Source organism: Zingiber officinale, chromosome 6B (assembly GCF_018446385.1).
Source record: "Zingiber officinale cultivar Zhangliang chromosome 6B, Zo_v1.1, whole genome shotgun sequence".
In the NCBI taxonomy this organism is placed as follows: domain Eukaryota; kingdom Viridiplantae; phylum Streptophyta; class Magnoliopsida; order Zingiberales; family Zingiberaceae; genus Zingiber; species Zingiber officinale.
The window spans coordinates 130,172,646-130,200,522 of record NC_055996.1 but is presented as its reverse complement, the minus strand read 5'-3'; the positions used below and the strand labels follow the sequence as shown (position 1 = coordinate 130,200,522).

The window sequence follows — 27,877 nt, the reverse complement described above, 5'->3', positions numbered from 1 at the left end:
TTTATGAGTAAAATTTCCCGGCGGTCCCGTTTAGCGGTTTCGGGCGCAAGGGGCCCAGGGGCAGCGCCCCTACCCGTGATCTAACCATCACGAGGGTTCCTTTGCGATCCAACAGTGCCTAAACCCGCTGTCCCAAAACGATTTGGGTCGAGACATTGCCGTTTCGGAAAAATCTTCCCGGCGGGTTCATTTTTAGCGATTTCGGGTGCAATCGCGAAGCAAATTCCCTTGCAGGGTTAGGGGCAATGGCCCTACCCACGATCTAACCATCGTGAGTTGCTCCTTTGTGATCTAATGGCACCTGACCCCGCTGTCCCAAACGGATTTGGGGCAAAAACGAAGTCGTTTAAAAGAAAACTTTCCGGTAGCCGAAGCCTACAAGTGCCGAGACACTTGTGCTTCGCTTCTACGGAAAAATTACTCATAAAAACTCTAAAACTCAATTTTTACAGAAAATCACAGAAGATATATTTTTCATAAAAATACAAACGAACTCGTACAAGTCTTTGCACGTGGCTCTGATACCACTGTTGGGTTCTTGGCTTTTTCGCGTCGCGGAAACCCCGAGTCACCCAAAGCCATGGATCTCGTGCAAAGATTCGTAAACAAAATTATCGAAAAACCTTTTTCTTGTACGAGTTTGTAAAAACTTTAGATCTACACTAAAGTTAAGATCATTACCCTTGTAGCGAAGCCCTTCGCGTTCCCGCTTGTCCAAGATGTCGCCGGATCTCTAGTTGTCAAAGTAGACAACCTCTATATGTATCCACACGGACACAAGTAGAAGGAGATGACCAAAACACAAGGTGTGCTAGCACCAATGGAGTGTTCGGCCAAGGAATGGGAGAAGGAGAAGAGAGAGCACCCAAGGGAGAAGAAGAGTGAATGAATCAATGAGAGGAAATTCAAAAAACCCCTTAGCCATCAAGTGGTCGGCCACTCTAGGAGGTGTAACCCCCACATTAATTCCAATTAATGTGGAGACCATTAAGAGTTGTAACCCCCATGAGGTGGCACTCTAGGATGATGTGGATCAACACTATTGGTCCACATCTTGCCACCTCACTAAATGACATGGCAACAAGTGTAACCTCCTCATTTAATGTGGGCCGATGGAGGCTTGTAACCTCCATGAGGTGGCACACATTGATGATGTGGAGCAATCCTATTGGTCCACATCTTGCCAACTCACTAGTGATGTGGCAAAAAGTCAAGTCAAACATGACTTTTTCTCTTCCTCTCAAATCAAGTCAAACTTGATCAAATCTCTCTCATGGTTGATCTAATCCAACCATATGATTCAAGCCAACTTAATATAATGAATCTAATTCATTAAATTAAGTTGATTTAATGAGTCATAATCTAAATTAGACTCATTGAATACATGAATCAACTTGAGTCCAACTCAATTAGCCCAATTTGGATTACTCTTAATCCAATATGATTCATCAAATGAATCTAATCCTCTTGGTTCATCATATGAACCAAATCTCCATCTAATTGTCCTTAGTGTGTGACCCTATAGGTTCTTGTAACGTTGGCAATGCCCTAAACCCATTTAGGAGCATAAGTAATGAGCGGTATCTAGCAACACATCATTACTACCCAAGTTACAAGAATGTCGAGATCCGACATCACCTTGTGACTACCAATTGTGACTCCTCACAAAATATGTCAAATGTCCTTCTATCCTTGACATCTAGATTGATCAATGTGAGGCATAGACCGTGTCATCCTCTATTCAATCTAAATCTTGAACTTCAAGTAGACTCACTCGATCAAATGAGCTCAACATCTCATGTTGACTCATTTGGGCATGGCCATGCACTTCGTAGTCTAACTCTATCAAGAATATTGATGTCGCTCCCGTCATATGGGAGGGATAGATCCCATCTACATCACTCACATCCCTCTGCATAATTTATTACATACCCAGTAATCGCCTTTATAGTCCACCCTGTTACGGGTGACGTTTGACAAAACCAAAGTATATAACTCCTTATGTAGGGATCCATGGTGACTTCAGGTCTAAGGACTAATAGTCATACTAATAGCCACATGAGAAAATATATGACACTCATATAACGATCCATGATACTTTCTCATGGCGGGTCATTCAGTATACATTCTCTAATGCATACCCATGTGTCAGCTTGATATCTCTATATTCATGACTTGTGAGATCAAGTCATCGAGATGACCTACATGCTAGTCTTATTGTATTAACATTGTCCCTGAATGTTAATACTCGACTAGGAATGATTTAGAGTAGTGTTCCCTATATCATCTCACTATCGATTCAACCAATCGATTGATATAGGTAAGAACCTTTCTACTCTAGGACGTTACTATACTTATTTTATCTGGCACTAATACAAATAAGCATAATAACCAAAAATCAAATGCCTTAATATATATACAAGAATATGATATACATGAGTTCATACAATCATCAAATGATTGGCTCTAGGGCTCTAACTAACAGTAGAAGCGCACTAAAAGAAACTCTCCTTTGCTGAAGGCGGAGAAGCCTTTTACACTTTCAAAAGCTCAGAACTATTGCTAGGAAACACTACAGATTGAATGCTTGAGTTGTTGTTGAATTCCTAGCTCCAGGGGCCTTTATATAGGTCCTGGAAATCCTATTCCGAGGCTCCAAGGCGCCTCCAACGAGGGTCCAAGGCGCCTCCATGGGGGTCAGCGGATAAAACTTTATCCGCGCGCAGAACGGTCACTTTGACTGGTTGAAGGTGCCTCCAACCTGGCTGAAGGCGCCTTCAACCTGGTTGAAGGCGCCTTCAAGCTGGAGGCGCCTCCAGTCAAGTTAGAGGCGCCTCCAAGCTGGCAGCTCAGCTCCTTTGACTTCGTTTCCAGCTTGTTGCGACTTCCGATGCTCCGATCTTTTGGGTGATTGTGGTCAACCGAAATAGGGCTCACCCGAACCCAATTTCCGGCCTTCCTCGAGCAGCCTTCCGTCCTGGCTTAACGTCCCTCGAACGCCGCGTACGCTCTTCACGCCCACCGGAGTACTCTTCCGTAGCTCTCTCGTCCTTCGGACACACCGAGCCCGTCGGCTCCCTTCCCGTGTCGTCCTTCTCGCTACCTGCGTCTTCCGCTCGACTTCCTGTGCTCCTAAGCTCCTGCACACTCAGACACAGGGATCAAATACAACGCAGGACCTAACCAACTTGGTTGATCACATCAAAACTACCACGGGGTCCAACAGATTCATCTTGATCAAATTTCCAAGAAGTTAAACACACCTCACCCTCTTTTGAACTTTGTTGTAAACTTAGCTGTGCTTGAGTTGTTTCAACAACATGTGGGTGTTTTTTACATGAGGTAATATGAGATCTCAAGCTTGTTGTCCCATTTCTATATGGATCACAAATTTTTTTTTTATCACAATATTTGCATTTGGCTTTCATATCTGATGCATCATTAGTACACTTTATAAAATGATCTCATACTTCACTTCTTGGTTTCATTATTTTTCTTTTAGTTACCTTGCCTTTATAATCTACCATAGTTTTCGTTCCCACTGAAGGACCAATTTCATATTCTGGTATTGAGCAACTATTATTAACATCCATATTTGATAAATCTCCTTGCATTGATATCGGATAAATACTTATCACAATCTTCTCATGTACACTGTTCAAAATTGCAAGTGTAATAACACTGTTTAAAATATAATTAACTAAAACTAAAAGACGAATTTGAAATTCAACTATAACTAAGCATGATAATACTTATCAGGATATCTAGACATTGTTAACTACTTGAGTTCAATTAAAATTCATATGTCAGTACAAGATCAATGCAAAGATTACTAACTAAAGTTGTCAAGACTCAAGATGTAGCTGAGACTGAAAAAGAAAAGAGAAGAATTAAAACTAATAATTTGCATATTCTGAAAATAAAAAGTAAAAACAAGAAGCCAAAATCCATACATAGGAACGAAAACCCTTAAAATGTAGTAACTATCCAATCAATAGAACACAAACTAACTACGACTTAATGAATTTCCTGCAAATATCTCTAATTTATATAGGCGGTCCTAGCATGAGGACAAGGGGACTCCCCTTGGGAGCAATGAGCACTTGAGCAGTGAGAGTGACGAGAGAAGGGAGGGTTGAACAGGGAGGATCGATGGAGATGTTGAGTCACAGCCTCGCAGCAGCCTTGCAGGTGCTTGGCCATGGGAGGACCAACGGAGAGATGCGAAGACATGACGGAAGGAGAGACGAGAGAGGGTTGAGCAAGGCGGACCGGCGGAGTTGCAGCCTCGCAAGTGATCAGCGGCGAGAGTCAGAAGGGATCGAGCATTCGAGTGACGCGGTGGGAAGGGAGGAGACGCGAGCAGCGAGCGAATGAGAAATTCAAGGATTTAGGTTGAAAACTTTAAAACCCTAGCCACCACTCACCAGGTCCAGGCCCAGACCCACCCGGGACCCGCCCACGTTGATGTCTACGAGACAGACTGCGACTCAGAGTCAGCGTTAGTGCGTAAGTGCATTAGCATTACCAGGTTTTAAATATGGTTTGGATTAAATAATTTGATTTTTCGATTTAACTGAATAGGCAACTTTAAACTCGAACCTGAACCGGAAAAACCAAAAAAATCGATTTTATTTAATCGAATTAACTGAAATTCTGAAATAATCGAACCGAATTTAAAAAATCAACCAGTTTAGTCAATTTATTCAGTTTGACTGAACTTTTACTCACCCCTAATAATGAGTCGTTTAGTGTGTTGGCTGCTGTTTCATTATTCTTTTCAGTAAAAAAAAAAAATTATATGTAAAATCCGTTATCTAGACGACTCTCAAGACTGCCCCTATTGAGAGTATTTAAGCTACGTTCGGTTGGACGTAAAGTAATTGAGCTTGTAATGTAATCAAATTTGTAATGTAACGTAATGTAATCTTGATTACATTACTACATTTGGTAATGAAATGTATGTAATCTTTAATTACAAAAGTGATTACATTCTTTTGTTTGGTGTCCATTATTTTTATAAGGAATGTAATTCGTATTATTATAAAATGACAAAAATATCCTACGACTTCTATCGGCGGGTGCTACATCTCTGTCGGAGCTTGCGGTGGCCGCTGTCGTCGGTCGCTGGCTGCCGCTAGTCATCGGTCATTGCCGGGCGCCACCGGCCGATCGCCGGGCGCCATCGGCCGATCGCCGGTCGCCACCGGCCGATCGCCGGTCGCCGATCGCCGGTCGTCGGCGGTCGCCGATCGCCGGTCGTCGGCGGTCGCCGGTCGTCGGCGGTCGCCAATCGCCGGCGGTCGGTCGCCGATCGTCGACGGTTGCCGGCCGCCCGGGGGCGGTGGTGGGCGGTGGCAATGGCGGCGGCCAAAGATGGGCGGCGACAGAATAGGGGTATATTTGACATTTAAATTTTTATTAAAAGATGACCTCGTAATGTAATCAGATTATAATGTGTTTGTTTTGTAATTCAGATTACAAAACTTCATTACATTTTGTAATCCAGATTAAATTACATTATAAGTTAAAAATGAACCAAACAAAATAATCAACTTTGTAATGTAATCTGGATTATATTATAAGACAGATTACACCTACTAAACACACTTTAGTGTTGTTGGTGTTTCACTGTAGACAACGTTGATGCAATTGATGGTTAAAATGCAGCAATATAAACTATCATACGATAGTTTTATTTAATAGTGAAAGGGACTCTTTTAATTTTTATCCTATTTAATAATCCAGAAATACAGGTGGTTAAATTGCGCTTATCCATTTGAAGAAATATAGGTAAAGGAAATTGTTTTTTTATTTTTATATTTCTACTAAAATTGACAGATAATAAAAGAGAATAATAACATCTCATAAAAACAAATGAAATTTTCTTGCATAACACATTTTAAAATAGTTGAAACAAATGAACTTGGATAATGATTAAAAACACAAACAATCTGTTTTAGCTATGTAAAACCTCTTCTATAAAGTTAGAAGCTTCATCAACCCTTATGTGGATGAAAAGGAATCATAGGCCTGTAGTTTCATGTTTTATGGATCATGGAAGGAGAATAATTGTTCGATCCACATGACAAAAGTTTATGTTTACACGTCATAACCACATTATAACATGCTATTTCTGAATCGTCTCACTTTTACATCAAGAAGATCAAATTGTATTTTTTTTTTTCATAAATTTTCGAGGTCAGTTAATTTCTCTATGGACGTTTACATAATATAACTAAAATTACTGCTAACATACTAATTATCAAAGTTATCAATTTTGATCGGAATAATAGGATCTGCAACTTCGAAGTGCCCAACTAAACGAGCAAAGAATACCATCTCTTGTTCCAGTGTGAATTTGATGTTCTCGGCCTGTGGAAAAATAAATGCATCAGCAACTCAAAGCCTGAGTGAGATATCAAAGTCTACATGGATCACCTTTCTGAACCCATGCTGTTCTCCTTCGTATTCAACTAAAGCAACAGGCAAGCCCTTGTCCTTGAGAGCCTTGTGTATCGTACGAGCCTGATCAGGTGGCACAACCTGCATACAAAATCAGAAGTCAGGATTTGAGGGGCCATGGATTTGTCAAATAATCAGAATTGCTAATAAAAGTGGAAGTTTAAATTAATGCCTTATCATCTAAGCCTTGGAACAAAATCACTGGGCAGTTAAACTTATCGACATGGTTAATGGGAGACCGTTCGAGATAAGCCTTCTCATCTCCTGTAAGTAGCAGAATAGAGAATAAACCATGCGTGTATTTGTCCATTGCAGTCAAAATGTGTTCAACAATCTAATTCAACAAAATGTACTCACCAACAAGATTATCAACGTAGTGGGATTCAAACTTGTGAGTTTCTGCCCTCAAAAGAGACAAATCGGCTACCTTCAAAGGGACAGCAAAAAAGTGAATATTGGTTGACGTGAAATATAACACAAAAATTGTGAATAAATAGCTCATGTCAGAAAAGATTAAAATAACATATTGTTTTTTTTTTTTCATAAAATAGGAACACTATTTACTAGCAAGAACATACAGGAATCCGCTAATTCAAAAAAAAAACCCACAAGGCAACTTGTAGCATGAACATCTGTAGTTTAGGGAGTATGGAGACGTGTAGAAAGAATTTTGCTGGAGAATCAATAAGCGAGCAGTGTTTGGTCAATCAACAACAATAACCACTATATCAAGTTTTTCTTCTATTAGGATCTACATACAATTGAAAGTTCTCAGTATTATAATGCTTCCCCTTAAATTTTGAAACATAAGAAGAAACTAGAATGGTCCACTAGTTAGGAATTTAGTTATAAAAATATGCTTGCTCAAGATATCACCAGTCAAGTGTCATACTAATACATGTAATTCTTTGATTCTGCAACAGCAATCTCAGTAAACAGTGATGCTCATAATTGATAATACATGCACATACCCCTTTTGCTCAAAGCTTGCAGGTCGAGATTTGGGCAAAGAGGTCATGGTCAGTGGAAATTAGTTCGTTATGACAAAAGAAATGGAACAAATAAAAAAATGGGGCCATGCTTTAAAATCTGAAGAAAAAAAATAATAGCTCCTGCCAAGAATATAGGAATAAATAAGTGGAAGAAAAACAATATGGTTAAACTTAAGAAGATTACCTGTGACACCTCGGATCAAAGTAAAACTAAATAGAATAGTGCCTTACCCCATACAGAGAAGCACCAGCTTTAAACGTCTCTTTAAAAACAAGAGAAGCTAATGTGGTGTATCCACCAGCTGATCCTCCAGTTACACAAAGTCGTTCTCCATCAACCTTCCCGCTTTCTACCTTGAAAAGAAAGATATTCATTTCCTTAATTATAAATCAAGTGGTTATGTTTAATTAATATAGGAAAGAGCAACCAATGACTTACCAGAAACTTAGCGCAGCTGCAACAATCATTGACATCAACAATACCCCACTGTCCTAGAAGTCTTTCTCGGTATGCTCTCCCATAACCTAGAAAGCCATTTAGTTTAATCAATAAAATGAAAATTCTTTACCAACTTAGATTCTATAACCACAAGTTAAAATAATAAACACCACGAAATTTTAGGTGGCAATTTTGAAGCGATAAAATCCATTATAACTGGCTACTAAAATCAAACTGCCATAGCAGTAAGCACCCATTAATATATGGTACTAGAAAATAATAGAGTTGAGTAAAAGGTTCAGAAGAAGTTCAGCACGATAACAGGAAAAAAAACCAGAGAGTTTAGATATACAACCAGTACTTCCTCCATAGTTGACATCGACAAAAGCCCAGCCTCGACTAGTCCAGTACTGGATTTTAAGATCCAGTCCAGAACTTGTTTCACTTGTGGGCCCTCCTGCAAGATTGTTAAGAGACCAAATGTTGCAATTTTTTATCAAAATAGACACTCAGATCAGATCTTCACAGATAAATTTAAGCACTAAATTTAAGAAAACAAAAGTCTTTTTGTCAATTTAGGATATTCTACAATAATTGCACTTTGACACTTGGCCTACTTGTTTAAATGATGATGTGCTTATTGCACTACAAAGTGAACACATCAATAAGCTCACATCAGGATCTTAGGCCTATGGATTCCCTATCTTACATTTAAGAAGCAACAAGCACAAGATTATGATATCCAAATGGTACATAATCCAGAAAATTCATCACTGAGATAAAGTATGACCTCATTGAATGAAATGAATTTAACATATCAAGTATAGACTCACTAAATCAAATGAATTTGGCGTAACTGAGCCATTAACCATGTGAAAGATTTGCAACACTAAATCAAATGAATGTGATACTCTTATTGTCATCGTCATCAACATCGCCAGATCAACCATGAACCATTGAACCATTTAGCGTGGGCTTCATGGACCATATTTCTCCATTGTATATATGTTAAGCTGCATAATTAGTAATATTCAAAACTCTAAAGTCATTTTCAATTATATTAACTCTTCTTTTGCTTATTTTACCTCAAACCTTCAGTTCTAGTTGATTCAACTTTCCTACCTATAATTCATTGATCATTTTTTAATACATCCATATCATCTTAACATCTTAAGATGTTTTCTCCCATTTTTATCATTTATTCGAGCTACATGTAATTGCTCCTGAACAACAGCAGCATTGTTTTTTTTTTTTTGAGTATCATCACAAATCTAAGTGTTCCCAAAGTCCGACTCACAACCTAAATCATCTCTAATTTATAGCAAGATGTAGCTAAACTATTACTTGAGCTCATTAACATCTCATCATGCTTAGAATTAGATCTACTTTTATATAATTATCACAACCTCTTTGAAGGAGAGATACCCATCAACTATATCCAAAGTGCTCAATCCCAAGTTACTCATTCAAACTTATAAAAAAATTCATTAGGCCACAAATCACCATGTGGAACTAAATTGGTCTATCACATATGACTCAAAATGTTTCTTCGTTTCAACCATCCATTTACATGTATAAAAGAATGCTGACATTAGGTACATTTTGTGTTTATTAGCTGTGACTAGCTCCTATTAAGGTCTCTGTTACAACTTATACATCTGCAGAAATCCAATGACAAACACATTGTAAAAAGAATGCAATTCCCAGATCAACATTTAAGTGACAAGGGCAGCAAGTAAAATGTACAAAGATAAGGGGTAGCAGTTTCCAAGAATGTGTGTGAAAAGAAATAATTAAAAGACAAACCATGGCTTTGAAGCAATAATGGTGGTTTTTCATCTACGGATGCTTTGTAGGCAGGACTTGAAGGAGGGTAAAAGTATGCATAAGCATTCTGACCAGGATGCTCAGTTGGAAACTCAATAACTTCTGGAGAGCTGAAGTATGAATCATATTTTGTTGCATCTGGGGAGGAAGACCAAAGTACTGAAGATTTTGTTGCATTTGATTGGTTCACATCCAGAGTCACCTAATCAAGTAAAAGAATGTAGAGAGCAGCCAATCCTAGGGTAAGTGTGATCACATATATGCTAACAAATTTAAATGGCACATTATCAAACCTTGACAATCGACAGTGGATGGGCTGCAGATGCCCCTTCAACATACAAACAAGAGCCACAACTAACCTATTAAAGCCAAATGTATCAAACTTTGATGCCTAAACAAATATGTTAAAACTTGGCACTTAGTAGTAACTAAATTAATTGTATATTATTTTGAGGGGTGCATATCATGTTGTAAATGCTTGCCTCATCAGGTAAGGAAATAGTATATTAATTCTAACAACAGCATAAGAGAACCATATAATTAATGGTAAAAAATTATAAACTTACTAAATTTCCAATATCAGTAAGGTGAATATCAAGCAATGAGAACCAATTTGTACCATAATCCAAGATTCCAAGGTATGAGCTCCCATTCTGTCTGCAAAGCCGAAAGTATTCTGATCATACTAAAAGAAAGACAAATATCCAAAGGTCCCAAAGTCAGTATAAAAGTAGAGTGTACTTCAATAAATGAATTTAGAAACCTGTAAGTGCAGATAATTTTGCTACTATCCCCATCTTTCCAAACAAAATCATATGAACTGATGCCAAATACCCAGAGTGGCTTGGTAAATTCAGCATCCAAAGAATAAATAGCTACCACTTCATTTTTCTTTTCATCCTGTGACACAAAGATGCAATGAACAGATAATCAATAACAAAAGAGAACATCAAATGGGAAAAAATGAGGTGAAAAATATATTATTCCACAGAACTAGCATGCTCAAATAATTTGCTAATGGGGTGATTTTTAAAACAATCTTACAAGGTCATCTTGAAATTTAATCATAATTTTAAAAAAACGAAAAAAAGGGGCTATTCTTCCTTATCATCATACACCTTACATCCACCAAACATAATTTTGTCTTCAACTCAAAGTCTGAAAAGGTTGGTAAGGTGTTTTTCACTAGACATCTAAATCTTACAGAAGAACAATCTCTCATGTTATTACTCAAATTGTGTCCCCATCAAATGTTTTATTAAGGAAACCTCACATCAAATTTTTCATTGAGAAAAAAGAGGGCCATGAATGCTGCATGTCATCTCTTAATGGAACTGAAATTAGTTCTCCTATTCACACAATTCATTTCTTTAAACTCCAACAAAAGGGGGAAAAAAGAGATAAATCATAACTTCGTGACATTTAACAGAACAACAAAGTTTCTAACTTGTCATATATTGAATTGCCCAGCCAATTTGAAAGGGATCAACATGGTAAGAGAATGCTAAATTATTTATCATTTCTTAGAAAAAAAAAAGAACCTAGTTTTAAATTTTTTAAAATTGACTTATTTACAAAATTGCTATTTAATACCCCAACCTAATCCTCATCCCCAATCCGTATTTTATCTTCTTCCGCATGAAGAAGCGCTATCACCCTCCCTTTTCTTCCTCATGACAAATCCCAAACCTTTTCAAACTTTCCTCCTGTGTTGGCACTCAATGCCTACTCGTCCATACACCTATTCTGTGGTAAAACACTCATATGAACAAGGACTTAGATCGTACAACCTCACCCTGAAAACTCAAAACTCCCCTAACCAATGCATCTATGAGGATGCACCAAATTGACAAAGGAAAAAAGAGGAGGATTCAATTATGACAACTCACCAATAGAGATGAAATTGGATCACCCAAGAATGTGAGGGAAGAGAATTCCTGAGGGAAGAAGGAGCAATGTTGTAGGATCTCGTGCATTATAGCTGGAGATGATGGCCGCATATGGCAATCGAGCATGGCAATGGCAATCATATACAATCACCTCGAGCATTATTGCTATAGCGAAGACGACAAACATGGAGTAGGCATGTGGATTAGGCAGAAAGCTCAGAGGGTTTGAGAGTTTGTCGCGAAGAAGAAACGGAGAGTGTGTGAGGAAGAAGATAGAACAAGGGTCGGGAAAGAGGATTAGATTAGGAAATTAAATAGAAATTCATAAATGAGCCATCAAAAAATTAAATTTTCAACTAGGTCCCTAATTTTTTTTTCAAAAATAATAAATAATATAACACTAAAATTATACATAAGCAAACCAATAAAATTTAAAGGATACTTTTGGCTTTAGCTTTCCTATATACATTCAATTGTATACTTCAATGTACATTATTTTGCCAAGAGGTGTGCTACTAAGACTCCAAAACGTAAAGCTAGAGCCAACTTTACCCATTTGTATAAGTTCCAGAAACCGCTTCCCCGATCAGTAACGAAGAACAACTCCCCTGCAGAGTTACACAAAAAAAATAGCAAATATAAACAATACGGAGACAAGGATAAATTCCTATGTTTCATTACATACAGAAAAAATACCTTTGGGTGACCATTTGGGTTCAGTTGGAGATTCAACTATTGAAGGATCGCCACCAGCAACACATATCCGGTTGGACAGATCTCTGTGAGTAGAAGAGCCACACTAAATTATATGGATAATTTAAGTAGATCGTAAAAAATAAACAGAATTTAAAGCTACATATCAACAAGAAAAGGAGAAGAGAATCTAAGCTACCTTCATCTTGATATAACAAAGGTTAAACTCTAGAGGTCTACCTTAAATTAGCAAAGTATAGAATCGAAATGAGAAAATCTTGTTTTAAGAAACTAGAAATATTTCATAACAATCTAAGTATGCACTGTAAAGTCTGTTATTCTCATACCACTTTGAAATAACATATTATGGAAAACTCTAAAGATGAATCAGATTCACAATAGTTAATAAAAAACTTTAGTAGCATAACTATTTGCTGTAACAAAAGTCTGCCAAGAATGGATATAGTTTTATGTTAATCATGAAAAAAAAATATATCCAAAGAAAAATACTGGATGAAGCAAGTTAAGTCTGTCCAAGAATTTCCATGTAAATAAGAAAATGATGATATGAATTGTACTGTATAATAATTGATAACATAATTGAATAATTCAAGTATGAAGCAACTCTGGTTCAGCATGTACAATGTTTATTAGTAGATGTCCAAGAGCAATACCAGAATAAATAAACTGATGCAGACCAATTATCATGAAAGATCAGAGTGCATCATTCTCTAGGATAACTAATTGATGACCTCAAAGACGTGTGATATAGAGTACAGACGTTTTCAGATGTTTTCTCAGAATTTGTTCTTTTTATATATTTTTTGTTTTTTGCTATTGTAATTAATGTATGAATCAATTGGTGAGGTTATCCATACACAACACATACAATCTTTGCCCAACTATATAAAATTGGCTACATGAATCTTATCTCATCATTGAACGCTATGCAATGCTATAATTGATAAGAGTACCACGACAAACTCCATTTTTTTTCATATTTTATTACCTTTATTTTGGGCATAAAGTCTATATAAGTGAACTCAGGTTGTGAAGTGAGATATTAATGAAATTATTTTCTTAGATCTCTTATTCTCTCTTCTTTTCCATCTATTCTCCACCAAAGTGATCTTCTCTTTGTTTTTTTATACTCTTATTCTATTTCTCTTCTAGAAAGGGAGCCTTGGAGCAACGGTAAAGTTGTTGCTTTGTGACCAAAAAGTCACGGGTTCGAATCCTGGAAACAGCCTCTTGCAAAAAGCAAGGTAAGGCTGTGTACAATGGATCCTTCCCCGGGACCCCGCATAGTGGGAGCTTCGTGCACCGGATTGCCCTTTTTTATTCTATTTCTCTTCTCTTTTTCGCCCTGCATCAACGTGCCCATCCAGCATGATAGAAAGATACCAACAGGGCAACTCTTTCCTTCTTTAATGGAAATGCTAGTTCAGATGTAAAAAAGATGCAAAGTCTTCAAAGCAACTAGAGTAAAAGTTATATGCCTAATACAATAACAACCAGCACAATACTCACCCATTCTCAGAGAAATACCCAACCCAAAGTTCAGCTTTGTCCCAAGGCATGTTAGGATGGCTCCACTCTATCCATGCCATTCTCTTTCCATTTGGATCTACCCGTGGATAGGCATAGAAATCATTGCCAATGACCAGTTCCTTTGGTTCTTTTGTACATGATTCAGAAAACAAAAAAGTGCTTGAATTTTTGTCACTGTAAGTAAGTGCCGAGTGAAGAGAAATTAAAAATGTCTTACCATCAATATTTATCGCATTCAGATCTATAGAAGCAATTATAGTACTGGGGTTGTTTAAGCTACCTTTTCGGTGATCTGTAAAGAAAACATGTACCAATAGAAGATAAACAGTTGATTTATAAAATGAAATTTTGACTTCCAATGTGTCCAGCAAAAAGGGTTTCTAGACTAGATTGTAACAGACCTTCCATGACAGTAAGATAGCGATTGAAGTGAGGATCATAACTTCCATCAGCAAAACAGACTAAAGTCTCACCATAGTCGGGGGTAATTGGAATTGGTGCAGAACCTGCTAGAAGTGAACAGAAATATCTTGTACTATTTATCAGACTATTAAAATAAATAAGAAATAGAGTAGTATTAGTGCACCAAATAAGTAGGAAACCTTTTTCTGCTTGATGTGCTTTATATACATAAAAAGGTTAAGGTTTTACACAAATCATGGTAGCTCTAATGACAATTTCCCAGTTTGTTCTATGTGGTGTTTTGTATCCTTTTATGGAGCAAGTAAGCCAAAACACTGACATAATCACTTTTCAAGTTCATGTTCTTAGTTTTTCATCCATGAAAATGCCTCCCATCAAAAGCCTTTAAACCAAAAGCAGAGAAACATCAAAAAGAACCAATAAGGCAAAAAATAGGAGTAATAGTCATACTTCCAATAGTTAATTTGTATAACCGTTGATCCTTGTAGTTTGAAAAAATAACTGTATCATCCAGTACAGCAAAATCGCCGCCACCATACTCTTGGGCCAATGTCCTTGATGCAAACTCTGGAGGTATGATATCCATTGGTTTTTCTTCCATACTTGCTGATTCCTTAACAAGCACAGCTCGCCTGAATGCATAATGTAGTTAGTAGTTCCGATGACAAACATGTGAGAAATTGCAATGTTAACTTGAGTTTTCTAGAATATCATTTCTTTTATAAGAAAAAATGACGCAAAGAGAGGCATCCAATCGGTGGGATGATTTTGAATTTAGATTGTCCTCAACTTGGAAACTGAAAGTTGGTACTCGACAGTTGCAACTTAAATTAAAAAAATTACACAATAATGAGTGGCATTTACTCATCCAATCAAATAGGTACAGCAGGTAAACAGACCCTGAAAAGAAATTAATAATATGATACCATCAACTATTCATACACAAAGCAAGCTAATAAAGAAAAAGTAGTTGGGATGAGAAAATGAAGACATAAAGACAATTTATGTATATAGGGCATTGTTATGATTTGTAACTTAATACCAGTCCCATTTGTTTGCAGTTTTGGAGCCACAAGCGCCAAGTTATTCTTGTTGAACAAAGCTACATCATGCCTGATCCTGTCCGAGTCGCTGAATCGACGGACGCTGGGCACGTGGCACTCTCCTCTATCTCCGACCAGCTGCACAGACCTCCGGCGAACCTGCACAGAAGTCGGGCCGGGGAGGAGTCCCCGGCGACGACCCTCCGACGCTCAAGTCAGGCAAGAAGAAGACGATGAAATAGCTCCGAAGATCAGAGTTTTCATACCTCCGGCGAAGTCTGCGGGCTCTTATATAGAGCTCTGAGGAGGCTGATGCACATACACCGAGGCACACCCGTGTCCTCAGCCCATACCCAGTATGGGCTTGTCAGAGGAGCTTGCCTGACCCCTTACTGCTACAGTCCGAGCACGTCTCTGATGGGACAACATAATCTTCTGATGAGATAGCATAATCTTCTGTCTTGTCATTCTAGCCCTTCTGTTTCCGCACCGAGCGGGATGCCGCTCGGCAGTCGCATCACGTCCGACCGGACTAAGGTATACGTCCGTTCGGAGTATTCCTGGTCATGTGCTCTAGACTGTTCGCAGTGTTGATACTTTATTCCTTCGGCCGAGCGGGCCATCCGCTCGGCACTACTATACTGTTCATCATGAGCGTCGGAACCCCGACTTCCCGCCGGGGTGTATTGCTTCCGCTCGGAAGCTTCAGCCGGTCGTCACCATCATTATCCGCTCGGCCAAGCTTCTGGTTGGCCTTTTATCTTTCGACCTCCACGTGGCGTTGACTCTGCTAAATGAGGACTCGCATTCTTACTGCCGGATCAATGCCAATATCAGTGCAAAATCCTACCATCACCTAATTTCTTGATTTGAGAATGAGCTAGCCCGTCCCTACCTCCTTGAGTCTAACAAACAAGTGCTGCAAAAGCTTAGCATTCAATTAGGCAAGGCTTCTTCTAGCACACTAAGCCAGTTCTTGACTCCTTAATAGCCTTGAAGAATGTTTGAAAATCACATCTAGGTTGTGGAACTATACTAATGTATGTTGCCAATTCTGCAGCTTTTCCAAACAAACCATACACAGGAAATGAACACTTTGTTACAAAGTGGGGAACCATCATAAATCCAAATGCCACTTTCTTAAACCACTTGTAGAAATAGCAGTCAGTTTTTAGTGATTAACAGTAAATGTGAGGTCAAGTAGCAAGAATTTATAGCAAAACAAATTTTTTTTCACCGTTCAAGTTCTAGTGTGTTGCCTTATCTAGGCATTATTGCGCGACCAGACTACAAGTCACTTAGTTGACTAATGAATCTTCAATTATATCCATACGGCATCAACAGGGTTTAGAATAAAAATTAAGATCGTAGGCTAAAGATAAACTAGAAATGCTTCACATGATCTCGAATTATAACCAAATGATAGCAAATCGAAAGGTAAACCCTCCTCCACTGACCCTCCTTCGTCGGGTCGAGTCTCGATCCAAACAAGCCGGCCGTCTCCGGCGACGGCCAGGCCTCCGAGCTTCTTGCCAGAACTGGAGACGACGTCGGCGGTAATCGGGGACTTCCAAGAGCCATAAGGCGAAGTAACCTTCTCGGCGGCGTCGGGAAGGGACGAAGTCGAGGTCGACGCAGCGGCCATGGCAGTGAAAGGTCGAAAGCGCCGGATCAGGTGTTGCCTCGTGCGTGCGGGTCCGAACGGGAAGCGAAGATGGGCAGAGGAGGCGAGCAACAGCGCAGAGTACCGAGTGGCCCAGAGAGCCGTCGAAACGGCCGCTGCCATGCGATGACTAGGGATATAAAATTGGAGCCCGTTCAAAACCAGAGAGGCTCGGAGTCGTTACGAGTCGCGTAGTGGGTTGGTTTGTGAGTTTCGTATTAGACGATGATAAAATAATGGATAAGATTGCAACACTACCAAAAAAAAGAGAAATAAAGTGAAAACAGATATTTTTTTCTTTCATTTAAATTATTAAATTTCGTTTTTATGTTCCTCATATATAAATAAAGCCATGCTGGATTCAATAATGGATAAGATTGCAACACTACCACAGGAATATTGAACACTAACCGATCCCAAAATTATTGATTGCAACATCTATTAACTTCCAGTACGACCGGTAAGCTTCGAGTTACATGTATTTTAACGTGTGTCGATGGGAGAAAAGTTTTTATCACCAGAAACTCAAAAATGTCCTCGATGTTTGGGTAACCCGTTTATCCATCACTAAAATGCCAGAATTACAGATGAACGTCAAAAGTTTAGGAAAAAGAAATTGATCTGGAATTTTTTTTTCCTCTCCATGGACCAAGGTATCCGAAAATTTGACTTCTCCTCGATTGTATACTTGCCTGCTGAAAAGTGTATCATCAGATTAAGAAAAAAAATTATACCCTCTGACAAGTAAATAATCGTGTACCTCAAATTTTCTAAACTTTGATCAAAACATTTGAAGCAAATATAGGAAATGTACTAAGAAATTCGTCCACAGAATTCAGAGCAGACTTTTCAGACAATTTTATCCTGCAAATAGGGAAATGGAATACCCTCAGCTAATTTAATTACAAAGAGAAGACTTTCTTCAAAGAATTCAATTAGAATAAAAGTAAGCTTCTACACCCAAGAATCTAACATTTGGATCACCTCAGTTGAAGCATCCGACTTGGCAGAGGTCTGGAACATTCTGGAGTAAGCCTTCCGTTCCTGATCTCGCCTATCAGCAATCTGGAGGCAAATAAGTAATTAAAAGGAAAAGAGTTTACCAATGGCTCATAAAATAGACATTAAATACCTTCTTTTTTGCAGCTGCAAGCTCCTTCTTTATGCCCCCTTGAAAAGTGCCAGACAATCAAATCAATAACCACCATGTAGCACAGATTTTATATATTTATTTATTTATTTTGTACAAGTTGATGAAATTGTAATAAAAAAGATAAGTACCATCAGTGGGCTCCAACTCTAAGGCTTTTCTGAAGCTCTCAACAGCAGCATCCACATCGTTAAGTGCTGTGTGCGCCTTGTAGAATTTTAAAGGAATAGTTTGTTTAGTACTAAATTTGTCCAGATTGTAAAGAAGTAAATGGTTAAAATGAAGCAAATGAATGTCCAAACAAGTAACTTGCATTACGTAAACTCATGCAAATAAAATGCCCTTAAATGCTGGTAAAACACAAATGATAAGTATTCCTACATGTAAAGCGTGCACAAAACAGACCCCCGAAATAACAAGACGAAATAACAAGAGTATAAATATAGAACAGCATATTTTATAGGAATACATACTGCATGATCAACACATGTTTTTGTATGAATCTAAATATCGACACAAATAAAAGACAATCTAAGGTTACAGTCTGATAGTTCATATCTCAAGCAAGTGCATGTCCCATATCCAAACTAGAAGGGAAAAAAAGGAAGCTAGAATACATCTAAGATCCAGGTCAACTTATCATGCCCTCTCTAGTACAGATTGTTCAAAAGCAGTAACAAACAAAACACTGCAGATTAAATCATTATTCCGTCAATTAATGCAAGATCAGGTAGTTACAATCTCGAAAATTCCAAGCAGACAAACAATATTGAGAATTAGGTCATTAAGATCTACAGTTTTATATATATATATATCATCCCCAAGGTTTGGCCAGTTTAGAAATAGACAAGAAAATTATAATACAGTTTGGAGATAATTGCATAATAAATATGAACCATCAGAAAGACAAGAATAACCTGCCCTTGCCGGAAATAAGCTTTTGCATTATTCTCTCTCTCCCGTATTGCAAAGTCGGCATCTAATAGAGCACCTTTCAAATCTCCTAACTTTAACTTGCAAGCCTAAGAAAAATGACAAAAGAAAAAGAAAGTGACCACAAGCATAGGACAATTCATAACTCTGACTGTTTGAAACTGAGAACAGATAAATGAAACTTATTCAGCCATTGAGCTCTAACGTCGACCATTTTTTGAACTACCTAACTCAGCAACAATATCTTGAACATTATAATACTAAGATAATGCACCAAAAGTAAGCTAATCATCAATAAACTTAGTAAAGGTAATTTACTGCAAGTATATGTACTGTATCCCAGACTGAATATATCAAGCAGAATAAACAACTGTTAGATGCAAAATATTGGCATCTTTCAGATCCTCCCAATAATGAAAACTGTGCAGAAATCTTTTCATAACAACTTGAATTATTGAAGTATGAAAACTGAAAACGAAAATTTTTTATTGCTTATCAAATTCCCTTTCTGATGAAAAATCAAAAGGCCAGTGGCTGTTGACATTTATTTGGTTAGTGGACTTTTTTATATGCCCATATGCGATGCTACAATACTAACAATATACTATAATGTATTTATCTTATTTGATGATATATAAGTAATATATAAAATTTGATTTTTGTTTTATATTTTGTTATTATAAATAGCATTAAATAAGATACAAAGTCGGTCCAAACCATATGCAATTTTTTCATTTTCAAATAAAAATCTAGGACAATGGCAATACTTTTGGATTATCAAACAAGATTGCAATTTCCATCTATTTTAGAATTGCTATGTTGCCATAACCAAGGTCTGAAATTCGTTCCAAGTTAAGATTTTGCTACCCTACCTGAAGAAGATAAATTGGTGTTGCACCGACCCAAATACAGTGATGAGCAATGAGGATGAGACAAGGTCAAAAGAGAAAAAAGATAGAAGAGGCTATTACCTTATAGTGGTTGTAGTCGCAAACCCTAGACTAGACTTCAACATGGTCAACTCATGGGAGTATCCCACCTTGTCACCATCCATGTGAAGCCCGTGAATCCTTGCGTGAAGGATTTGATGTCACTGCGATAGTGTCAACATTGCAAAAGCCTTGCTCAAACTCTCCGACATTGTTGCAATTGTTGTCGGTGCATAAAAGCCTCGTGAGAACTGTCTAAAGTCGTTGCAATGTTCACAGACGTCACAAGCATGGTAGAAATCGACCTTGTTGTGATGTTCACACAAATTCCTAAACATGGAGTACATTTGGTTGATTCGAACAAGTTCCACATGCTAGTTGGTACATTCGATCCATGGTCATAGCAAAGAAGTTTTTAAAGATTTTCATTTTATAATTTTCAATTTCTTAGAGAATAAATTTTTGATGAACCAAATGTGGCTTAATAGTAGCTACAAGTATTTATTTCAAAGAAAATAACTAAGTGATAGAACCTAAAATGAAATAAACTTAAAAGTAATTGAAGAAGAATAGAAGATGATTGGTGGTTCTACCTCCGCCAATTGATGAGAAAGCAACAAATTAAAATATTTGCCCAAAAGGCAAAAGACAATGAAAGTGAAACATAGAATGGCCACTTAGTAACAAATCTATACATAAAGAATTGATTCACAGAATGTATCCGTTATCCTCCACAATGCATTACTAAGATAGCATGAAAGATAAAAAAAAACTTTAAAATAAAGGCATCCAGCAGATCTTGCAAACATAGTTATTAAAGGCGCTCACCTAGCTGCACCTAAACACAGCCAAGCGAGCCTCTTGTTTCTGTGGGCCTTGTGAGAGGCGACAGATGTGTTTGAGGCATGATTTCTCTTGCCTCGTTGAAGCGAGACGCACAAATGCAAATTATGTAAAAAAAACTTTTTAAAGTCCAGTTCATACCTTTAATTACCCTTTTATTTAATTACGTAGCATGTATGCGACACTTATTTCTCTGCTTGTGAATGAAACTGTAATATTTTTGAACATGTAAGTATAAATATTTAAGGAAATACTAAATAAATTTATTATAAAAAATAAAATTAAAATAGTTTTTTATTTTGTGTGAAGCTTTATTCCAAAAGAATAAATAGGTTGAAGAAAAAAAGACTAAGTGATTTAGTTTTATTAAGTATAATAGGGCTTTGAGGTGTCGATATGATATGCACAACACTATGTTATTTCTTTGGATGAGATAGACAATAGCAATGAATAGTTGATAGGGGGATTGAATGATAACACTCATGGGGATTGAATGATAACACTGAAGTAAATGTTTTAATATTTGATTATGACAATTTGACTTGGAGTGAAGTTCAAGTCAACTTATTGATGAAGAGGAAGAAGTCGGTATTGAGGAAACCGATGAAGATTCAACTATACAAATCTAAAACATCTAGTGATGATGATAACGATATGATTAAGATGATGAATATTTTGATGATTTAGATATTTGAAGTTTTTTTAAATTTGAATTGTGTATAACATATTTATTTGCTAGTGAATTTTATATTTACGTTATTGTTTAATATTTTATGGACTATAGTTTTGTTAGTGAAATATTTTGACAAAAATTCGCTTTATATGTTTGAATTGTAAAAATTTATACCTAGAGCATCTTAAAGGTGTGTGCCTCACCTTGCATCGTGTGCTTTAGGTCCCACAGCACCTATGCGTTTTTTGGCACCTCACGCCTTAAATAACTATGCTTGCAAAGAGGAGTAGTCATATCAACCCTAAGCCAATTTTGTCATATTGGTACATATGCAGGTATGCTGCCAACAAACTCGATAAAAAAAATTGCAAAATCGTAAATAAAATAACATAACGCAACCATGCCACGCGCACTGAAAATAATAAATAAATAAACCTTGCATTAATAATTAGAAGTCGACTTACAGAACTATTTGTCAATATGATGGACTTTGTCTTCCTCAACAATGAACTCTTCTCTGTCAAATCCAATATGAATAGAAGAAAGAGTAAACAATTGGGAAAAAAAACACCAATAACAGGTTTAATAGCACTAAATAACTCTTGAAGAGAATAACTTGCCTTCATTGATCTCTTCTTTTTCCCAGCATACATCCAAGTAGCGCAAAGCTTTCCTGTATTTTCTAAGCGCCATCTTGTAATCTTGTTTCTGCAAGATTGAAAACAACAATCTTGAAGCAGCACATTAGAGCAATTAGAAGAATTGATATGCCCCATAAACTCCAAAGGTATCATACAGTGTGGGACCGCCATACTAACAGTTAGTCAAGTTGGGTAAGGATCATGAAACATCCATTATAATATTCCAAATAAAACAAAAAAAAGAAAACTGAGAAGGTTAATTTAGACATTCATTCTTAAACTAATAATAGTATAAAACAAATAGCTCGTGAACAAGGCAGCAGCATCAAGTTCCACCTTGAAATAATTGTTTCCAAATATTTTGGCAGCCTCCACAGCATTCATCCACCAAGAAACCTCAGTTGGCTTGTCATCTACATCAATTGGCCAATCAGGGTACGAGTCGCCATCTTTGAAAAAATTTGTTACACCATCATCAGCATCCTCAGGAAGTTCTCCACAGTCCGTAATCACGACATCCATGGTAGGATAATCAGCATCACCAACAGGAGTGTGCTCAATTGAACGAACCACTCCCATGCCCTTAAGCACCTTCCCGAAAACAACATGTTTTCCATCTATATGAGATGTTCGAGTTGTAGTAATAAAAAATTGAGACCCGTTTGTGTTAGAACCAGAATTGGCCATTGAGAGCATTCCTTTTCTTTCATGTTTTATTATGAAATTTTCATCCTCAAACTTAAGTCCGTAAATGGATTCTCCTCCAGTTCCATCACCAGCAGATATATCTCCTCCTTGAATCATGAAACCCTTTATAATCCGATGAAAACATGATCCCTGAAATCAACAACAAAAATAAGAACGAGTTGAGTAATATGAATAATTTAAAAAAATAGTTATATTTTGGAATCAACAGGTAATTGATCTTTTCAAACTATAATACATTTCATACATGTAAAAAAAACAATGTTTGGAAATTTTCAATAACGTATCTGTCACAACTTTTACTAAGACAAATAAGCAAACATCACATTAACTCCAAAGCCATAGTGTCTATGAATTCTGAGTTTCTACCGAAGAAAAGAAAGATGGACCATACAATCACAAGCAAATAGTTTTGTATATGAAAAGTAAAATGAAGCAGAAGCTATCAACGTGACTTTTTGACTTTCCAAGCATTCAACACCAAACCCTTTGATCCCACAACTCTCTGATGTCTCTAATCATAAAGTTCAACATGACAATCTAAGTAAACCTTGAAATACACCCACACTACGTCATGATAGTCAAACATGAAAAAAAGTTGTCATGGGGAATATGTTTCATGTAAACATGCAAATGTCTATTTTTATTATTGGAATTTTTATTATAATGGTATTTGGTTGCATTGATACAACTTTTGTAAAATCTATTCTTTTTGTTGTTCTCTAAGTTTTTATAAGTCTACAAGTCACGTTGTTAAATTTTTGGATCATAATAATATGGGATGGATGAATTAGTTTAACTTTCAAAGATGGGTTTTTTATGTCTACCGAGTAAGGCATATTACTTTATAATTATCCCCTTACTCTCTTCTTGGTATAATTCTTATAAGGGAAAAAAATTCCTTGATGTGTTTGGTCTATCTAGTGTAGCAGTGACTACTAATCATCCATTTCATTTTCCTCATTCACTGGATGTCGACAGTATTTAGTATCAGAGCCTAGGGCGGATGGCTAAATGTAATAGATCTGACCTCAATCTTCCAACGATCCATGAACATGATTTGCATTATGTAAAGATAGTGAAACTAAGTGGATAAGTTGTGCTTCTCCAAGAGCGCCTTGTATAATGGATCTAACCTCAATCTTCCAACGACTCATGAACATGATTTGCATGATGTAAAGATAGTGAAACTACGTGGATAAGCTGAACATTGGGAATGTTGTTGCTTTGAATGTTCCGAAGCTTCAAGATCAAAATGTTAAAAAAAATGGGGATAACCCCTTTCATGTTGCTACAAATAAATATGAAATGATAAAGAAGCTCTTTCCTGACAATGTACTAGAAGGTGAAATAAATTTCAATGAAAATTTAATTTCAAACTGAACATCCTTGATTTTAAAGTATAGAAGTCATCTACATCTTTTTATAGATTGGCTCAGCTCCATTGAGTGTCTTTGATTACAAGGATGTACCTAATGATCCTACTTGTTATCAAATTTACTAATAATGCTTCTATTTGGTGGGAACATCGTCGAAGAGCTCATGAAGGCAAGCTACTCAATAGAACATGATAGAAAATGAAGAAACATTATTACTGAAGAACTATTTGCAAATCACTAACCTCAGTGTTGTCCTCTGTTTTGTTGGAGAATTCACAAAGGAGTTCAATCAACTTATGATCAAATATAGCATTCCCAAGCCAATGGAATAAATAATAGTGTGCTATCTTACATATTTAAGGCAAAAGAGGAGTTATGTCATCAATGCTCAACTTTTTTATTCTTAAAATGATATTCTTATGTTAGCTACAGATGTGGAGAAACAACTCAAGGCAAAAGAGGGCTCAACGGTTTATGAATGTTGGTGGGCCTCAATCTTGTGTTCATGGAAGAATTTCATAAAGCACAAAGTTCCCCAGCCCAACACTACTTATCCTGATAAGCCTGATAAGCCCGCCACAATCAAGAGATATATATGGGCATCCATGGAATGTTTAAATGCAAAAGCTATGGTTATACTATTTCATATTATTCAAAAAGAAAAAAAAAATGTGACTTCAAAGTATGATGGAAGATTTAAGTGGATAATCTCACGTATGGTCATATTTGTGAAACTTTTTTTGCTCATCAAGCTTTGAAAACTTCTCCAATTCAAGATGATAATGATTGTCTTCCCAACAACATTTTCCATACTAGATTTATTTCTCATGGCAAAGTTTATGGTAGTATCAATGATGGAGAAAGTTGTAAGAATATGCAGCTCAAATTATGATAGAGAAATTATGCTCAAGGAGGCGGAGCAGCCTAAACCCTATAAATTTTGCTTGGCTTCAAAAGGTCAAAGAACTAAAAGCCAATAAACATTGTCTTCTTGATTTTCCATTCACATTCATTACAAAAAATAAAGTATGGCATGACATACTTTATGCATGATCAAAAGAAAGGATACCGACTCTTTTGTTAAAGTTGGAATAAAGATAACCCTAGACTCTTTCAAACTAATGTAACCCCAAATCTTATAAAGAATAGGATAGTTGATTTCTTTTAAAATTTTGATTTGTTATGAAATCAGAAGGCTCTAGGAAGGCTTATGTTATTTCTTATTTGAAGAAATGGATCAAATTTTTTCAAGTGTATATTTTTTCGAATAAGCACAAGCAAGTGTTCTAAATCAAGTGGTGAATAATTCTTGGTAAAAACATGATTTGTTTACCACTATGCAAGTGAAGTAGTGGATTTGTCACATTCAAAGAATTGTATGATGGTGATACAATAAATTTTGAAAGTAAGCCGTCCTTCTCAAACATCTAAAAAAGCGGCAATAGGGAATATTTTGCATGCAGAAATACAAGCATGCTTGTTCTGATAGCTAGAATTTTTTATTGTTTTGAAATGAGTATTTGAGTTGCATAGGCACCCGTTTTCTTAATCATTATATCTTTTTATACTCTCTAAATTTGCCTATGTATATAACAATCTCATTGTAGATCTTTCAAATGATGACAGTTTGGAATAAATGAATTAGCATTTTTTTTAAAGATGAATTTCTTTGTATGTTTAGAGTAAGTTGGATTCCTTCTCAATCTCTCGAAGGTGGATTCCTTCATGCTTCCCCCCTTTCTCTCTTATTGTTGAACTGCTTTATGAAGAAAGCTTCTCCTTGGTGCAGTTGGACTCTCAGGTTTTTTGGGCAAGAATTGATGAGTTTTAAATGAAATAATATTCAAATATTCATGTTGTTGTACACTCACAAACAGAAACTACTTGCCAAATCATAAATATATATGCCTATTTTTGAAACCAAAAATAAAAATAGGCAGAATGTGAAGCTAAAGAATAATCCTAGAGTTGTATAAAAGATGGTGAGAAGACAAATAGCAAGAGTCAAATTCTGTCTTTCCTTTGTTGTATACATAGAATTTAGTTGAAAGAATCCTTCAGCTGTTTTACCACCTCTTATAACAGAGTTAACATACATGGAAGATATTTAAATTTGGTAATAGTTAATTAAAGCCTCAGCGATCTTGATCAAAAACTTAGGCGACAACATTATCTTCAGTTTGAAAAGGATGAGGTGATTCACACGGAAATTCGCTTTACTATACATCCGTAGATTTACATCCCTGATGCAACCAGATATGAAACTCGATAAGAAGAATAAAGCAAAAAAAAAAAAAAAAAAGGAAAAGATCGGGCCAAAAATAAACAAAACCGTCCAAGTCTTCGAATATCAACCAAATGCCAAGCCTGCGGTCCACCCGGTCGAACTTCAAACAAAAAGACAACAATATCCCCACCAAGACCGAGAAAAACAGTTGGCAAATACGACATATATGTCAACTCCAAGGGCAAACAAGACAGAGCAAGACAAATGGAAGCAGGTAGCGGTAGACTGCCTACAGATAGGTCAGAAGGCGACGACAAAGGCGGCAGCACTCACCTTGAAGTGGAGCGGAACGCCTGTGTTGGGACCGATGCCCCTCTCCCCGGTGCATAGCACCCTAAAGTTCTCCGCCGTCCTCGGAACCACGTCGGCGAAGAGCTCCACCACGATCCGCCCCTCCATCTCCCCGCCGATGCTGACGTCCATGTAACAACGAGGATTCCTCTTCCCCTCCGCCGTCGCCGCGGAGTCCGCATCGCGCCTCTCCGTCTCCATCCTGACCCAAGAAACCCTAACCTTACCTTCACTCCTAATCCTCCTCTCGCGAGAAATGGCCGCTCCCTTTACTCAATTCAAACTCACTCGTTAAAAGACTTTGAGAAACACACACACACACACACACACAATAGAGGTGCGGTCCTTTTAACTGCATGAACTAAATATGGGGCATGTGTACTGCTTGGTAATTATTATGATTATCTTGGGGCAGGTGGTCCCCATGTGGGGACCTTAGCGGAATGGCCTGCGCAAAGAGCCTGCAACAGATTTCTTTAGCCTGGCTTCTTCTGGAATCATCCATGCATTTTGACGTTACAATTTATTTATTTATTTTTTTAATTTATTTTGTTGTCGCTCTGTTTTTGGTGAAATTAAATTGCGGCAGATTTTAATTTATGTTCTGAGCAGGCAAAGCTTGTGAAAAGCGCTGCAATTTGTCCTAGTCAGGAAGGAAGGCCACCAACGCAGCGAGCGGTTGGTTGATTGTGCCCCCCCGTTTCAGTGGTGCGTGCAGCGAGCAGATTAGCAAACTGTTAACAATGTCTGAGCAGCGAGCAGATTGAAGGATCTGTAAGCTGCTACAATTATTATAGCAGTTGAATCGCATTGATTGCATAGTTAGTATAGCATTGATTTCATAATTACTATAACAGTAAATTAATTATTATATTTTAATAACAATGAATACATTTGTCCCAACATCCCGTCAACTTATCTCAAGATCAACACGAAAACGCCCCGTCAACTTATCTCAAGACCAACACGAAAGAAATAAATAACCGACCACTACTAACTTTCTATGATAAATGTCTTACGAGAAAACGTACACGTAAAGAGCAGAATCAAGGCCTAGACTA

The 27,877-nt window shown here is 37.1% G+C and overlaps 2 protein-coding genes across 7 annotated transcripts; both read right to left on the bottom strand.

The window, feature by feature from the left end:
- Positions 1–6,150: 6,150 nt before the first annotated feature.
- On the bottom strand, positions 6,151–17,203 carry LOC121989518. 3 transcript variants are annotated; one of them, XM_042543614.1, is made up of 18 exons: positions 16,780–17,203; positions 14,730–14,911; positions 14,258–14,365; positions 14,074–14,148; positions 13,836–13,983; positions 12,309–12,391; positions 12,165–12,220; positions 10,487–10,623; positions 10,290–10,380; positions 10,017–10,082; positions 9,703–9,925; positions 8,252–8,353; positions 7,897–7,982; positions 7,689–7,811; positions 6,823–6,892; positions 6,638–6,729; positions 6,442–6,546; positions 6,151–6,375 (listed from the first exon to the last, which is right to left on the bottom strand). In XM_042543614.1, the coding sequence occupies exons 1-18, from the start codon at positions 17,106–17,108 to the stop codon at positions 6,259–6,261; spliced, it is 2,193 nt and encodes a 730-aa protein (XP_042399548.1). In that variant the 5' UTR covers positions 17,109–17,203; the 3' UTR covers positions 6,151–6,258. The 3 variants fall into 3 exon arrangements, with proteins under 3 accessions (XP_042399548.1, XP_042399549.1, XP_042399550.1); XM_042543615.1 differs by having other exon boundaries at positions 14,258–14,362; XM_042543616.1 differs by lacking the exon at positions 16,780–17,203 and adding an exon at positions 15,322–16,011.
- Positions 17,204–17,382: 179 nt separating this feature from the next.
- LOC121989517 (peptidyl-prolyl cis-trans isomerase CYP40-like) lies at positions 17,383–27,162 on the bottom strand. 4 transcript variants are annotated; one of them, XM_042543610.1, is made up of 10 exons: positions 26,799–27,162; positions 22,491–22,991; positions 22,134–22,221; positions 21,978–22,030; positions 19,053–19,157; positions 18,267–18,342; positions 18,118–18,155; positions 17,959–18,050; positions 17,746–17,849; positions 17,383–17,680 (listed from the first exon to the last, which is right to left on the bottom strand). In XM_042543610.1, exons 1-9 carry the CDS (start codon positions 27,015–27,017, stop codon positions 17,756–17,758), a joined length of 1,266 nt encoding a protein of 421 aa, XP_042399544.1. In that variant the 5' UTR covers positions 27,018–27,162; the 3' UTR covers positions 17,383–17,680; positions 17,746–17,755. The 4 variants fall into 4 exon arrangements, with proteins under 4 accessions (XP_042399544.1, XP_042399543.1, XP_042399546.1 ...); XM_042543609.1 differs by having other exon boundaries at positions 17,383–17,677; XM_042543612.1 differs by having other exon boundaries at positions 17,970–18,050; positions 26,799–27,161.
- Between the last annotated feature and the right edge of the window lie 715 nt (positions 27,163–27,877).

Excerpts from the sequence above, each read along its gene's own strand:
- LOC121989518 (XM_042543614.1), bottom strand. The coding sequence starts at position 17,108 with ATGGCAGCGGCCGTTTCGACGGCTCTCTGGGCCACTCGGTACTCTGCG. Across the intron at positions 14,366-14,729 it reads ATACAAATTAACTATTGGAA|CAGGTTCTGCACCAATTCCA; the intron begins GTATGACTATTA and ends GTTCACTTCTAG. Across the intron at positions 10,624-12,164 it reads TCTGGAACTTATACAAATGG|GATGAAAAGAAAAATGAAGT; the intron begins GTAAAGTTGGCT and ends TTTGTGTCACAG.
- LOC121989517 (XM_042543610.1), bottom strand. The coding sequence starts at position 27,017 with ATGGAGACGGAGAGGCGCGATGCGGACTCCGCGGCGACGGCGGAGGGG. Across the intron at positions 22,222-22,490 it reads TTGGAAACAATTATTTCAAG|AAACAAGATTACAAGATGGC; the intron begins GTGGAACTTGAT and ends TCAATCTTGCAG. Across the intron at positions 18,051-18,117 it reads TTGCAGCTGCAAAAAAGAAG|ATTGCTGATAGGCGAGATCA; the intron begins GTATTTAATGTC and ends ATTTGCCTCCAG.